Below are 16,555 nucleotides of genomic sequence, written 5' to 3'. Positions count from 1 at the left end.
AATTCCCTCTCAAGTGATTTCAAGTACAAGTATGAGAACTAGGTTACAAAATGTAGGCTTATAGGGTACCGCTCTGGTTTGACTCATGTAGGGGTGTGCTGAATTAACATCAACAGCCGATGGCAAGAGCCCCTGTCACTTTCTTCCATTTTTCTGCTTGATGATCCAACCCAGTTGATCTTCTTGAACCCAAAATCCTACTGGCTGAATTCTCAGGTTATATAACAGCCCTTTGGTAACGCCAGCACCTCTCTACTCAAGTGGAAAAATTGCATTGAGAATGTCAACGTCAAGGCCATCATCCATATAGACAAAGCTTTAACCTGTAGTGTGTCAAAAACTGTTATTCTCAAAGCAGTCATTTCATTCACTGTGTGATTTGATGAGCTGAATAATTTGAAAACACAAAGATTCTTTTTCAAAAACAAACAAAAATGCCACTTGTTCGACTGTTGTATTTAATTTTACAAACAATTGCAACCGAACATCAAATGTCACAGTAAAAATTGTTAAGGCTTTATGTTTTCCTGTGGAAATATTTGCCCTGTCCACCAACTTCAAAACACCTGGGACTATGAGAAAAAGAGACAAGTGTACATTATGGCAGAAGTTACTAGTAAAATCATGTCTCATTATCATCTTCATTTTTCAAAAGAAAAAAACAAAACAAAACAAAATAAGATATCCTACATTGGACGCATAATCTAAAAACCTTTTTTTCTTCATGATAAAGCACAATTTAAAAGTACATAATATTGCGTCTATGATAAATGAATAATCAATTGACCTATAGAACACTGGGTTTGATTCATTACATTTCAGCTTTACAGTTAAGAATCCATATGTATTTGGACACGGGGCCAGTTTACCAAGCATGTTCAAGCTACAGTTGTATAGTAATTCACATCCAAATTGGGGAAAGCGTCAGGCACTCTTATTCCTTCACCAATGAAGCAGGCTGGAAAGGTCGGGACTTGATATGGAACATTTCACACTATACTTTTAATTCTTGAATTATTGCTTTGTTTGCATTTATATACATACTGATTGTTCATTTTTAAATCTCTTGTTGTGGTGTAGAGAGCCAAGCATCTGGAAACCGGTTCACTGTTAAAATATTTCTTGACCTTTCTGTATCTCATTACAGTAACTTATGAATCTTACAGTAAATTTGATTCAATAGTCTTTGCCTCATTTGTTCTCACAATACTAGTAAAGTTGGAGAAAATAAAAAGAATATCAATGTTTTCAAATACATTTTCAAACTGATTATTTGGTAAGAGCCTGACAAACATAAGTAAAATATTTATAACTTAACTCTGTAATAGGCAACAATGCAATTTTCCCCAATCTTCTGTGAGATCAGACCGCAAAATAACATTACACAGGGGCTCCTATTAATCACATTCAGTTAATATTGCAGAGGTAAATACTTCTGACAGCTGCATGCTGATTACCAAGGAACTGAACCTGGTACTCATGTTTTATAAGCTTATTTGACCCATCTCAGGCCCTTAAATAACCCATTTACCACAGAGAAATTAAGCGACACAAACCAAAAACACATCTCAGAGCCAATGAAAGCTCCTCTAAATTTGCTGCATAGGCCTCAGTTTGGGGGACACCTAGAAGACAGGAAACAAGAAGAGGTTTCATGATTAATAAAGCTGAAAGTTAAAATGCTGAAAATGCTGGTAGCTTAACTGTTACACTACTTACCTCGAAATCTGTGCCAGTGCATGCCCTAATATCTTCAGGAGTAAGCCCCTCCCATAATTCTATCAGAGTCAGGCCTTTTGTCTTATCCACATCAAACACAGCCTGGCAAAAAAAAGAGAGAACAGAAAAGAGGGAGAGGAATGAGGGAGGTATGGAAGAAAGATGTGATAGAAAGAAGGAGATGGGAGAGGATGATGAGACAAAATAGTGAGAATGAGTACTTCTGTGACAGACAGGTTTGAGCCTTATGGTGATTGGTCATTGGGTTACAGACAAGGATGTAGGATCCTCATTTATCAAAGGGACCCAAAAAAAGACAACCTCCAGAAAAAACAAAACAAAAAAAAAACATCAGTGTCACAGGCAAGGGGCCAGAGTACCACTTTAGTGTCATCCATTCAGTAGATGACAAAATAGCTGCAATTATTGGTGATAGATCCAGGAAAGGCCTCAGAGAGTAGTCCTCAGCTATCGGAAGCTGGAATACTACAAATAAGCAAACAGTATATTTTAATTGTTGCACCACTTTTAACAGATGAAACATAAAAGACTAAGAATATAAATGTGAAATGAGAAAGGTCATCATTAATATAGAGTGATTCGAAATGAAGGGCATTAGTTGAATTCACGAGACCTTCTCTATTTATCTTTACTTTTTTTTCCCAAACAGCTATCTACTGAATATTTCTGAAATTTTCTTTGTATACAGCTGTCGATACATCCATTTTCTTTCATTTATCCTTTCCAGGGTCACAGGAGGGCTGGAGCCTATAACAGCTGTCAAAGGGCGAGAGGCAGGATGCACCCTGGACAGGTGGCCAGCCTGTAGCAGGGCTAACACAGAGAGACAAACAACCATTCACACTTACATTCACGCCTATATATCACCAAATAAACTAACCCCACTAATTGCATATCTTTGGACTGTGGGAGGAAACCGGAGTATCCAGAGAGAACCCACACAAACACAGGAAGAACATGCAAACTCCACACAGAAAGGTCCCAAACACAGAAAGGTGGATTTGAACCCAAGACCTTCTTCTTGTGAGGCAACAGTGCTAACCATTCAGCCACATGAGATTGAGGCAGGTTTGTGATGCCCTTAGATGTCCAGGGCTGCATGCATGCCACACTGAATGGATCAGCATGTGTCTATCCTTCATCAAGAGGCATTGGTAACCTGTTCAACTGCACTTGTGAAAAGGATTGGGGATTGCAATTATTTCTAAGAATGAGGAATTGCCAGTATATGGCAGTATCTTAAATGCCAAGTTTCAGCAAAAATTGCAATAGAATAAATTATCCCAGTTTGAGCAACAAGATTGCCTTTAAATCTAAACATTAAAACACTTACATATTAACTTTAAATTAGTGAAGATGATAAAACCATAATAACTTAACATGATTCATTTCTTAAGCACACTGCATTGTACACCTCTACAAGTTATTCCATAAAAATGTGTCAAATTTGCCTTTTCAAATTGAATGTGACATTATCATCAGTTAACAGACCGCTGCTTCTCAACTCATGTCTAATATGACAGCTTAAGTAGGGGTTTGTACTGTACAGTTTATGTAATAGCTATTGAAAACTGATGCTAGGGCAAATGCCATTATCCCTATTTATGCAAACAATGCAAAAATACTTTATATAGACAGGCACACTCTTCGAAGCTGGCCCTATTACTTCGCTAAGCAGGGTCTGACAGACTAAGCCATAGTCACATCCAGGCGAAGCCTGTCAGGACTCTCAGCTCATTAGAACTATACACACAGTAACAGGGCAGGAGGAAGATATCTCACTTCAATATAGCAAGACAGATGGAATGTCACAAGGAACAGGGGTTTATGGATAACACAGACTCTGACATGAATTTCTAATTGTGACACATGTCACTAGTGATTAAAGGAAATTAAAAAATTGTGAAAATGTGCCAAAGGGGCTAATTTAAGATGCAGCAACAGTGTACTAGTATGACAGGTGCTGGGCTATGCCAATGTGAAACCCACTGTTTGCTTTACAATGCTAAAAAGCTTGCCACATAATGGCATGGGTAAGCACATTTTAAAATTAACTAGCAGCTGATTGAATTTATAATATCCACACTATACTAATGAATAACCAACCGTGCCTCCATTTGCAAATCAGCCTTTTGTTATAAAAATGTTGAGTCACCTTTCTTCACAGTCTTCAAAGCCGCCACAATCATTAACCAGATTGATGCAAGTTGGTCATTAAGAAGCCGGTAGTCTCCCCCATGTGCTGTCTGGCAAGACGTGGGCTGAATGTCACATAACAATAATAAGGGACACTCTCTCAGCCTGCTTAGTGTTTTTAGACAAATGTGAACACAAGAGGAAAGAAGGGAGTAGAAATTAGCACCTGACCTTCCAACTAATAAACAAAAGCTTATCCAGTATCCTGTCAATATATTGCAGCAATTACAAGAAGTAGATTTTGAGATGTGTTCAGACAAAAGCTCAGAGAAGGACCATAAAAGAATTTCAATTTGGTTGCTGAAAAATAACTGCTATCACTGGTATTGCTGTCATTATGGAAAATGCCAAAGGTAATGATTTTATGCCCCCATTACAATGACTGAATAATTCAGGAGTCATTGTGCTTCATTGGTAAATGAATGGGCAATTATTTTTTACTTCCTTATTTTTAAATTAGGAAATAACTGAGACCTTTGTCGTGGCAGCATATAAAGCAACAGGGGGAACAGAGGTGATGTGATTTACTCACACAAAATCATTTCAATAAAAATCCTGCAAGCCAACTAACTGTTAAATGAGGCAAAATGGTAAGGAGAGAAGAAATGGCAACATGGGGCATAAAAATGACTTAAGCAGCAGAGATACAAACTGAAGCAATGGGTTTCCTACCACACTTAGCGTTAAATAATAACATCACTATTTAGGACAATGCTTGAATTACCATCCCTCCTGGACATGGTGAGCCAAGGAGGATGCTGTGTTTGTGAAAATATATTGACTAGGTCAGCATGTGTCTGTGTGAAGAGTATATTTGGCAGATTTTGAAGATCCTAGTTTTCTGCTCTCATTTTGGAAACAATTTGGAGCAGAAATTTTTAATTATACAAGGATAGAAACCATAGAAACTGGAGAATAAATTAAAGATGTAAAGACGTTTATTAAAGGTACCATTTGTTACTAAAGTTATATGTCCATATATATGTCCATGAGAATTTCAGCTGTTAGCTAATGGAACAGATCGCTATCACCACAGTTTGCAAGTGGGCGCTGCCATTAGCACTAGCAAGCGGTTGTCTGGTACCGAGGGGATCCCCTGGTCAATTTTTTCACATTTATGCAGTTTAAATTAATAAATCACGACAAAAATGCTGCATTAACTATTTAGAAGTTTAGTCCCCCATTTTCAGAGCCTCAAAAGTTAACAGACAACTGACAAATGAAGCGGCTACAAGATCTGAAGTTGAATTTTTATTTGTTAGCCACTCAATTTAACTCAATATGAGGAACCCCATCATTAAACTGGAAAAAAAAAGAAAGAGAGAAAACAAAATAAATCCAGATATCGGAGAAATATTAAGAGTAGCTAAATCAAAAATTCGATGCATTCCTAACAGGAATGAATGCAGTGGTCAGCTCAGGAACATCAAAAGGCCTGAAAGACCATGGGATGACAACTAAAATGGACGATTGCAGAATTCTTTCTTTGGTTAAGAAAACGTTCTTTGCAAAATCCAGCCAAGTCAAGAACCCTCTTGAGGAGGTAGTTGTATCCTTGTCAACGTCAATCAAGTAATGCTTTCATGAATTTAAATACAGGTGTGCAACAAGCTGCAAACTATTGGTTACATTCGCACGCAGGAAGACCAGATTAGACTTGCCAGAAACCAACTAAAAGACTGCACAGTTCTGAAAAAAAAATGTTTGAACACATTAAATATACATAAACTTGTACTTGAATGATGGGAAGAGAAAAATATTCACAAGGAAAGGAACAGCTCCTGATCTGAAGCTGTCAAACATTATCTGTCAAATATGCACGAGCATATATGGCTGCCAGTGGAAGTGTTTATTGGTGAGGTGACTGCTGATAAATGCAGCAGGATGAATTCTGAAGTGCACAGGGCTATACGCTCTGCTCAGATTCAGCCAAATGCTGCATAACCGATCGGACGGTGCTTCACCAGGCAAATGAATACTGACCCAAAACATATTGCAAAAGCAAGCCAAGAATTTTACAAGACAAAGAAGCAGGATATTCCTCAATGGACAAGACAGTTGTGTGATCTCAATCCAATAAAGCATGCTTTTCAATTACTGAAGACAAAACTGAAGACAGAGAGACCCACAAAGAAGCAGCTCAAAGTGGCTGCAGTAAAGACCTAGCAACGCATCTCAAAAGAGGAAACACAGCAGTCACTGTAAAAGATTTTCATCCAAGTATTAAAAACAATCATTTTATTTTAAATTGTAATTTTTTCCAAATACCTTTGAGCCTCTGTAAAAGGAGTTCAGTGTATACAAAGTGTGCAATTCAATTACATATGTTTGATTTAAAATGCAGTGTGTTGGTGTACAGAAGCTAAATTTAAAAAATGCTATTGTTTAAACTCCTATAGACCTGACAGTATGTCTACTATACATCTTAAAAACACAAGTTTACCATTTTTCCTCGATGTGGTTTGATGTTCCTAATGTTCACATTGTGTGCACACATGCTCATGAATGTCAGTATCACAAGTGTTGGTTATATGAGAATATATGAATACAAAATCTTACAAAAGTGATAATTAATGTGTGAATGAGTAAATGAGAAATATTGCCGGTTCTCCTCCTCATTATCATTATTATGGAGAACGATGGTAACAGAGCAGACTATTGACCTACTTTCAGAACTATTGCTGGTGAAATTATACCACAAAGACTCAGAAGCAAGTTCAATTATACTGGAAATTACACTGGCAAGAAGAAACAATTTCCTCTCATGAAACGTATTCTCCCATTGCTCCCTGTACATGGTTCGGTTGACTACCAAGCATGATAGCGTAACTGGTGTGGTTGAATGTGAATGTGAGATAATGAGTGTGTGTGTACTCATGAAACTGTACTATAAAGTTAGGAGCATTTCCCCTAAGATTTCTACTCTGTGTGGGGGAGGGGCTCACAGAGAGAAACAGAGAGCAGAGGAGAAAAACTAGTGCAGACGTTTAAAAAAGAACCCGCAGTGGAATGCATTTTGTTTTTTTCCATTTTTGCATACCCTATATTCCTCGCTCCTAATGCTGGAAATGGGAAATAAATTCTGTGGTGTTTCTCTCCCATCACCAGGTGCAATGTTCCTGCACGCAAGAAATAGTGCTGCACCTATGCAGTTCTGTCTACTGTCACTTAAGACTGATGTTACAAAACCAAGGATGTTTCATTTGGTAGCTTCCAAAAGCAAATGCTTCTGCTTTAGTGACTCCATCCTCACATCTTCATTCACCTCGCCCTCTCACACTCTGTTAGCATGTTAGCTAAAGCTGAGGTTACTATAGTGTTATTTGGTCCATAAAACATAAAAAAGAAAGAAAAAACTTTGCTGTCCTGGTTTTAGAATGGCAACATATGCTCACATAGAATATTAAAGGGGCAAAATGTCACAATGTCAAGAAAGGAGGCTTGAAGAAATATAGAACATGAAGTTACGTCACATCTACACTAGTCTGATCTTATAGATGTAGATTCAAACAACCCAGACAACTGACTTTTTTCTTCTATCTCAAAAAGACACAATACATATAAATGTGGTCATATATGTGTTAAATAGGAAGAAAATTGAGCATTGCAATGGCAATTTTGCTGAGAGGAATGGATGAATACCTCAGTGACTTGCTTTCTTTCATTCTATTTCTGGGAATATAATAAAAGACTACTTATAGACACAGAGAAAGGGAGAGCAGCAGAAGTTGAAATGAGGAGGGTGAAGAGAAGGAGGTGGTACTAGGGCTAGCGGGGCAATACAAAGAGCTTTAACCTTTATAAATGTTGACAGAAATCTGCTTGCTGAGAAATGTTGTGCAATCACAACAGCAGCCAGTCGAGCAGAAAAGAACTGGGGGTGGAAGCATGGACACACTGTCTGACTTTGTCCCTGACAGGTCATGTTTTCAATGAGCAACCTCTGAAGGCAGTAACCGCCACAGGGTAACACGGAACTGACCAGAGTACATGAGGACACAAACTGCATCAACACCAAACTCTTCTAGTTACTGGAATCCCTCTCAGTGCTTGTCTCCCTCAACTCCCACAGACCTTTTTCCTAGACAAGATTTATGCCTCTCCTCCCCATGTTTGCATGGGTTCGCTCCAGGTAGCCCTGTTTTATCTCACAGTCTATTTGTTTTTTGTTTTTGTTTTTTCCAGGGTGCACCCTGCCTATTGCCCTATGGCAGCTGGGATAGGCTCCAGCCTCCCCACAACCCCGAAAAGGATAAGGAGAGGATGGATGGATGGATGGATATTCCTTGGAACTGTCTATCCTTAAATCCTGGTATATATAGCCATCAAATAAACAAATGTCTTCATATTCTTTCATCACACACCAGACAGCATTAATTATAATTAATATAATAAAACAGGAACTAATACCCTCAACTGGAAGTTCACACACTTATTCCTCAACTCTAATGTGATCCTGAAAAGTTAAAAATCTACCCAACAAAATTTTCAGAAAATGATAATGTTACAATGTAGTTAACCTTTGACCTCCTGGTCATGAAATTCTATCACATCATAATTTTATCGTATTAGTTATGGAATTTGGCATGATTAGCATATGAATTAAGATGTGAATTTAACCATCCTAAGTTTAAATTAGGTCATGTTTGAACATTTGGGCAAATTTAAAGAAATTCCCTCCAAGTGTTCCTGAGACATCATGTTCAGGAGAGTAAGGTTAACAGACAGATAGAGTGACGGTTAAACTGAAAATACAATGCTTCTGTCTCAGCTTATCATAATAAAAGGCTGCTGATGCAGCTCAACAAGCACACATAACCCACATCTTTCTTCATATGCATGAAAAAGTCTTTCAGGAGTGGAACTTGAAGGGCCTACGGACAATAAAAGCTGTTCTTGCTCTGACCCTGTCCATGACAAACTTTTAACCATAAGACAGAGTACAAAATATTCAGCTGTGATCAGCTGCATCAAGTACTGACAACATCACAATTAGAGCTTTAAAATGATGATGAAGATAATCAAAAATTATATAATAAAGGGAAACCCAACCCCAAGAATGAAAATTACACAACCATAACAAAATCAATAACTAACATCCTTATAAAATCAACTGAATTAGTTGAGTAGAATTAACAAATGCAATTTCCATCTACTAGTGTCACTCTGATTTATCATAACAATGTATCAATTGCTTATGTTTGCTTTTTTAAAACTTGTGTGTGTGTGTGTGTGTGTGTGTGTGTGTGTGTGTGTGTGTGTGTGTGTGTGTGTGTGTGTGTGTGTGTGTGTGTGTGTGTATGTGTGTGAGGTAGGGCGATGTAAAGAGAGATGAAAATACAGTGCAGGGATTTGTGTTTTATTATATAAGGACTGTGTGCCCCTGGTTATTACTGGCATATTCAAAACAACTAATTTGCTGTGGTAAAAATCACTGACTGCCAAATTATACCATATTTAATTTTAGTTTCAGTCATTCACTTCTTCAAGATGAACAATTAAATCTCAACTAAGCTCAGCCTCTCCCAGGAATATAAGGCACTAAAAAGGAGGCTCTATATGATTGCTGAAACTTGGATTCAGGAGAAGCAATGTTGATCAGAAGAGCAGACCAGATCTTCAACCCTCAAGGACTTCTGGAGCAGTGGTCTAGTTTACATGCATTTTGTGGCCTTGAAAAAGGCTTGCAACTTGGTTCCCTGGGGACACCTGAGGGGTGTACTGCAGCAGTATTGGGTTCTGGCTTCATTGTTATGTGCCATCGGGTCGTTGTATAACCAAAGTGAGAGCGATGTCCTTGGCACAAAGTCAAGCATGTTTTCAGTGGGTGTTGAACTCCACCAGGGTTGACACTTGTGTCCAATCGTGTTTGTGCTAAGGACAGGAATTCAAGGCATAGCTAGGGTGAGGAGGTTGTGCATTTTAGGAACTTCAGAACACCATCCCTGCTTTTTATCGATGTGGTTCTGCTGGCTTCGTCTGAATCTGACCTTTAGCATCCACTGGAGCTTTTTGTGATTGGGTGTGATAAGGCTAGAGTAATAGTCAAGAGCTACAAGTGTCAGGCCATGGTCCTCAGCTGGAAAATGGTGGAGTGTTTACTCTAGGTTGGACGACAGAGGCCACCCAGAGCAAGGGAGTTCAAGTATCTCAGGAACTTATTCATGAAGTATAAGAAGGTGGAATATGAGGTACTCAGGCAGAATAATGCGGCATCAGCAGATAACTTATAGATGGATAGAGTTCAAGAGTTATTCACATGAATGCAACTGGGTCCCCATTTATAAGGACAAGGCAAAAATATATAGACAACCTTACCTCCCAGACCCAGCATTATTCTAGGGTCTTTCCTTACAATATGAACCGTCATGGGGAGACTGTTGTTGTGATTTGGTGCTATATGAATAAAATTGAAATGAACTGTATTTGCTGTATGGGTGCAACTATTTAGACATCTACGACTTCCAGATACCATATATAGGTCTAGTAAAAAAGAGCATGACACAAGTTTAGTGACTTGTTTACACTGCGTCTCATACTTGTTGATCACGCATTATTGCCAGTGACAGAAAGTGTGATTCCATCCTGTGTCTGCAACACCATTTATATATAGTACAGTCAGGGAATGTATTTGAATACAATAGAGGTGGACCTTGTTTTTCCTCTGAATAATAAGCATGGCAGTTACACAGTTACAGCTGTGTCTCATGACATCAGTCAACAAGTTATAGTCCTGAAAACAATCTGTGTCCAGCTGTAATCAACAAGGGAATTTTGAGGGATCTTTAACTGATGTGGGCTGACCTATAAATACAGGCCCCAACACAAGTCTATTCTCTGCCATCAAAAACACACATTTTATGTCATTCTATTAACATTCAATTAAATTCAAATCATAGGTATTTATTCATATAATAGAATATGTCCCAAAGCCTTCCTTAAAGTAATACTAAAAAAACTACTTGTACAAAACACTCTCATGTCCCCTGTATAAATCTTTTTTTCTAGGTGTCTAGGAGTCCTGTTCAGTCATAGCTTACTCACTGGCACAGTCTATGTAGCAAGTAAGGAGTGCAAGTTCATGACTAATGGCTCATTCATCCATTCATGCAGTCATCCACCCATCTGCTATTCAAATTTACATTAATGACAGCACATCTGCATATATTATGTATATATAGAAATAAAAAGATAAAAGTGCACCTTTTCTGTGATGATCCGATCCACACATTGTTTCCCCGTCAAAGGCAGGCTGCATTTTTCCAGTATTTTGTGCTTTCCTCCCTAAAAGAACAAAAGAATTTGTTTTAAGAAAGGTCAGTCCCTTTATCTAGTATCTCAAGGTTTCTGGAATGTAGCTTATATGTTATATGTATATTCAGTTGGTTATGCAGACTGATCCAAATGGAAATACAGCACCTATACAACGTGAGTGTGTCTCCGTTCCCCCATCATACATTTTCAAGAAGAAGAAAAAAAATGAATACATCCAAAAGCCTCCAACATTGCCTGAGAGGCGTACATCACACACACACACACCCTCTCACCCTCCCATTCCTCTTCTCCATCATGAATGAAAGCAGGCTTCGGGGCAGTAAATTTATGCTCACCTGCTGCACCATCTGGACTTTAGCTGGGCGCCAGACAGAGTCCCATTAGCAAAAAACAGCATGCTTCTGTAAATGCAGAATGTTACACTGCCCTTGCATCATATTGGTTTGGACTTTCTAAAAGTAAACCAATTCAGTTGGACTGCCTGCTGCAATTGTCAGAACCCCTGTGGGATTAGTCATCCACTTGCTGCAGCACCAGTCTAACTTATCAGCTTGTCTCAAAACACTAAGTATTTGTATTTAAATGAGCCGAAGGCAAGCGCAGAGGAGATGGTTTGCGTGCCTCACCAGGATGAGCCAGCCCTCTCTAGTAGAGGGATATTAAGCAATCCATTAGCAGAATTATCCTTAATCAGCCTTAGCACTCACATTCATTACTGTAGGAAGCAGATGCAAGCTACACTGGTGAAGATACAAACATGGGAAAAGGAAACTGTTAATTTAATTTCACACAAAGGGAATAAGTCTCTGGACTCCTAAAAGCAATGTTAGTTAGAACAAGCACAGTAAGAGCCCATGCTAACAGACCCTTACATATTTACACACCTTAGCGGAGTGCTCCATGGTGACTACCACCTTAGTTCCAGCACTTGCCACTAAATCCATGGCTCCTCCCATTCCTTTCACCATCTTACCCTAAAAATGGAAGACAAAAGCAGATTTTAGTTTCAGTTATCCCATTTAAGTTTGGACAAAATTATATGAGCATTTTTTCACTTGACTGATTTTTCACAACATATAGAGAACTATAGATTATAGTATAAAATGATACTCTGTCAAAAATACATTAAACTTTGCAATGATGGTTTTAGCCATTTAAGCAAAAGTGAAAAGAGGCTGTTCAGCAATAGCGACACAGACACACAGCACTGACGAGGCTCTATCTGTAAATGTTCTGCATTGGTGTTTTAAAACACAAAAATCAGGCATGGTATTGCATTCCTAGTGATAAATGAATTGTTCTACAGTCCTAGGGAGCAAAAAAACCCCAAAACCCTGTTTTCCTTACTTTCCCACCTACTACTACTGGAACACGGTAAATGCTGGATTGATGCCACTCTCAGCTCCAACACCCAACTTCCAAAATAAAAGGAATACACCATTAGAACACACCGATCACTGAACTAGGCCTTCACACCTGTGAAACTTGGCAGTTGTACCTTGTACAGTTGTGGCACCATTGGACCACAATAATGATGCTTGCATTTATTTGGCCCATTTCAAGGCACCAACAGTGTATAAAAGAGAACCCAAACAAATACCACAACACTGACCATATCTTAAGCCTTTTCAAACATGCGATACATAATGTTGAAGGCTTCATCAATCTGTTGCAGTGATAGCATTCTGACATTCAGACGTGGGTCATGTTTGTTAATGTTTCTAACAGCTTCATTCACACATTCCCAGTCACCGACACAATGAGTTCTGCAGTACTTGATAGTACTCCTGTCTACTTTCTTCATCATCCTGACTATCCCACTTTTTCTTTGCTAATCTCCTACACTGAATACTTTCTTGTACTTCCTCATTCCACCACCAAGTCCCCTTGTCCTCTTTTCTCCGTCCAGAGAATATACCAAACACCTTCCTGGCAGTTTCCCTCAGCACTACAACTGTACTTTCCCAGTCATCTGGTAACTCTTCCCAACCACAGGCTGGTGTGCAGGTTACCTAGCAGACCCATGTCTGAGGAGTGCAAATTCTAGATGTTGTTATATCTTTATCTTTAAGGAGAATATCTGAAGATTAAGAGCCAGTCTCAGTAATAACTGGTAAAGATTTGTATTGTTTAAAAAATTCATTCTTAATTTTCATGGACTACTGTCTATTATTTTAGGCAGAAAAACACGATAACAACTGCAAGAAATGTGCAATGCAGAGTACAGGAGTAAAAGCATTCTGCACAGGAACCGCACTAAACATTTCCTGTGCAGAAACCCTGTGCACTAAAGCATAATGAATGTTTTCTTCATTTAAAAGAAAACCAAAATTTTTGTTGTTGTTTTAAAAGGTGGGAAAGAAAGGTACTAAAAAAGCAATCTGAGAGATCATCACCACAAAAGAAATGCCAGCTGGATGAAAAATTGTCCTCAAGTCATACATTGTTCCCAGCAAGGAAGGTTTCTGAATAAGGAAGGCTGACATGCACATATGGCCACAGGGTGACAGCTCAGTAACTGAATTAGAATCCCATTTCCTCATCAATCATGTGAAGAGCTTGTTTTGCTTTTTGCTCAATAACCAGAGGATATGTATGCCGAGGGTGACACATTGTAAGGATACTGTCTGCCTGTGGGAAAAGCCAGCTGGGTAGAGAAGATATAAACTGAGAACAGAAAGGTTTGGGAGAGGGGAGGTGGGTTAGAATATTGCATATTGAAGAGGCAGCATTTAATTTCATTTAATTGTTTGTACTTCAGTTGAAAGTGGCCTACTATAGCAGCATATCAATATCCTTAAATAAACTACCAATATCAGGTTTAATACAACTGTATCCATTTTGACTTTTAATCTCCAAACTGTCTCACCAGCTTTTTTCCTTCAGCATTTTCATTTATTACACAGCAACCCTTCAGATTAAACAGTGTTGTTTTTCATATAATCAATGTTAATGCACTTTATGACAGCTAATGGGCTTAGGTGATGTCTACACAGGCCTTAGGGGAGAACACTGTCTGACCTCCTAGATGCAAGTTGTGATTTACAGCTGCCATCCACAGCTAGATACCTGCTAATGTACTCCACCTAGCAACAGAGGCTGTTAATCAAAAGGGTGTGTTTTGAGATCATAATCACACTCATGTTAAAATTCTAGTGTGGTTTTTCATCAGTAAAAGTCAAGACAATAACTGGCAGAAATGACAAAATGATTTTGTTTTGCTGTGGGGCAGTGAATTTATCCTTGACTATAAAAATGAATCACTGCATTTTCTTGAAACCAAAAATGACAAATATAATAAACCACAGATTTTTTAATGAATGTAAGCCTGTGTCTGTGTTGCATTGCAGTGGCAGCAGCCTAGCAGAGAGGATCAACGGCTCAGCTTGTGTCAGTCCTTGATTACGTGTGTGAATGTGGTCAAATGTCTCACTAATGCTTGTGACCTTGTTAAATATGAAATTGTGTAAGAAAATAAAATTGTGGAGAATTAAAGACAGGTTGATGCTTCGCTGCTCAGTATAATCAGTGACCTATATTGCTAGGAGGATTGACATTTGCTTCTCTCTGATTTACAGCTTTGCGTCAGGTTATCTGAGCCTACTTTGATCTAAACTGCTGTATGCAGCAAAAACTTAAAATTAACACGATCTGCATAAGTGTGAAAGAACAAATTAATGGAACGGTATGATGGGAAAAGCAAATCTATTTCATCCAGAGGGGTGTACTATGAAGGGCATGTTGAGCTTTAAGTAAGAGTTTTCAGTGTCATGAAGGTGGCTCTCTTTTTAGCTTACCACATCACTGTGTTGTTAATGGGGGTCTACAAAACCTGGTCTGGAACAAGTTATGCTTAGAATTTAGCTTAAACCCGTCTGGAAGTGGTACACTTTTCACTTCCTCCATTTCCCCACAACATACTCTTAAGTGCTCTTAAGCCTTCCTTCACTACATCCATGAATCTTCTCTGTGGTCTTCCCTCTTTTCCTTCTTTGTACGACTTATCCACTAAATTGCTTTGCATAGTTGACCTTAGGCATTTAAGCTCATCTACTTTCGCTATCTCTATTCATTGCATGTTCACCTTTCCACCTGTCTCCATCAGATTCATATTCTGTCTTGCTTCTACTGATTTTTATTCCTCTTCTTTCCAGAGCATATCTCCACCTCTCCAGGCTCTCTTCAACCTGCTCCCTACTCTCGCTACAGATCACATTGTCATCTGCAAACATCATAGTCCACAAAGACTCCTGCCTGACCTCATCTGTCAACCTGTCCCTCACCATCTGACGGGGCTCAGAGCCGGTCACTGATGTAATCCCACCCCCACCTTGAAACCCATCTGTTACTCCTACCACACACTTTATCACTGTCTTGCTGTCCTTATACATGTCCTGCACCAGTCTCACACACTTCTCTGCTACTCCTGACTTCCTCATGCAGTACCACCATTCCTCTCTTGGCACCAGGGTTATTATAGGTAACGAAAACGAACGAAGTAATAAAAATTGAAATTGAAAAAACATTTTCGTTAACTAAAATAAATAAAAATGATAATTAAAAGGAAAAATGATAACTAACTAAAACTGTATTGTGAGTTTACAAAACTAACTGAAATTATAGATAAAATGACCTTCATTTTCCTTTGTCATTTTATTTAAAAGCCTTGTAGATTGATATGAAATCAATTTTTCCGCTCTAAGAGTTTAAGCTGGGAGCATCATCGGGCAACTGTGTACATGCGTGTGTCTGCTCACCACGCTTGTCCACAAAGTAATGACAGCATGGAGAGTACACACACGCATGCACACAGTTGAAGCTTTCCTTGCAGAGTCCCATATGGGGTTTCTTTGAGTATGATAGCACAGATAGAAGCGAATGTCTTGTTGTGGATGATGGAAAAAATGTGTGAAGCACTTCTTAAGCAGAAAACCACCGACATCAAAGTCCACCTGAGAAGACCACAACGATTACCGCTCTGAAACTACGACGTAACCTGATGTGCACCTCAGGAGAAATGTGACTCGTCAGGTCCACGCAGCCTGCAACGTTGTGATTAACCTGTTCAGCGCTTGTGCGTTTCTGGCTACCTTTCGCCACAGTGTTTGAATTTATCAGTCAGAGAATAACAATCAGGAATAATAATCTAAGCACCAATATAAGGACTCACAAATGTGAGCAAATTCCTGGATGGAGAACGCTCAAACTATTGGAATGGACGTGATAGAAAATAAAAATTGAAAAAACAGAGGGACAAATAGTTTGCAGCCAATAAACTGAGCACAAAGAGTGAGGACCAAAAAAAAAGCCCCAGCCACATATAAAACACCAGCACGTGACCACA

At 38.8% G+C, this 16,555-nt stretch overlaps 1 protein-coding gene across 2 annotated transcripts in view; it reads right to left on the bottom strand.

The window, feature by feature from the left end:
- Window positions 1-440: 440 nt before the first annotated feature.
- The window catches only part of oxct1a (3-oxoacid CoA transferase 1a), a 63,103-nt gene continuing 46,988 nt past the window's right edge, over window positions 441-16,555 (bottom strand). For both annotated transcript variants that reach the window (XM_030737119.1, XM_030737118.1), the window contains exons 14-17: window positions 12,096-12,185; window positions 11,140-11,220; window positions 1,720-1,821; window positions 441-1,625 (exon numbers count right to left, since the gene is read on the bottom strand). In XM_030737119.1, the coding sequence (XP_030592979.1) occupies window positions 1,590-1,625; window positions 1,720-1,821; window positions 11,140-11,220; window positions 12,096-12,185 (309 nt within the window). In that variant the 3' untranslated portion in view covers window positions 441-1,589. The remainder of the gene's footprint in view (window positions 1,626-1,719; window positions 1,822-11,139; window positions 11,221-12,095; window positions 12,186-16,555) is intronic.

The sequence above is a fragment of the Archocentrus centrarchus genome, chromosome 9, assembly GCF_007364275.1.
Source record: "Archocentrus centrarchus isolate MPI-CPG fArcCen1 chromosome 9, fArcCen1, whole genome shotgun sequence".
In the NCBI taxonomy this organism is placed as follows: Eukaryota; Metazoa; Chordata; class Actinopteri; order Cichliformes; family Cichlidae; genus Archocentrus; species Archocentrus centrarchus.
This window is presented reverse-complemented; position numbering and strand designations above follow the sequence as displayed.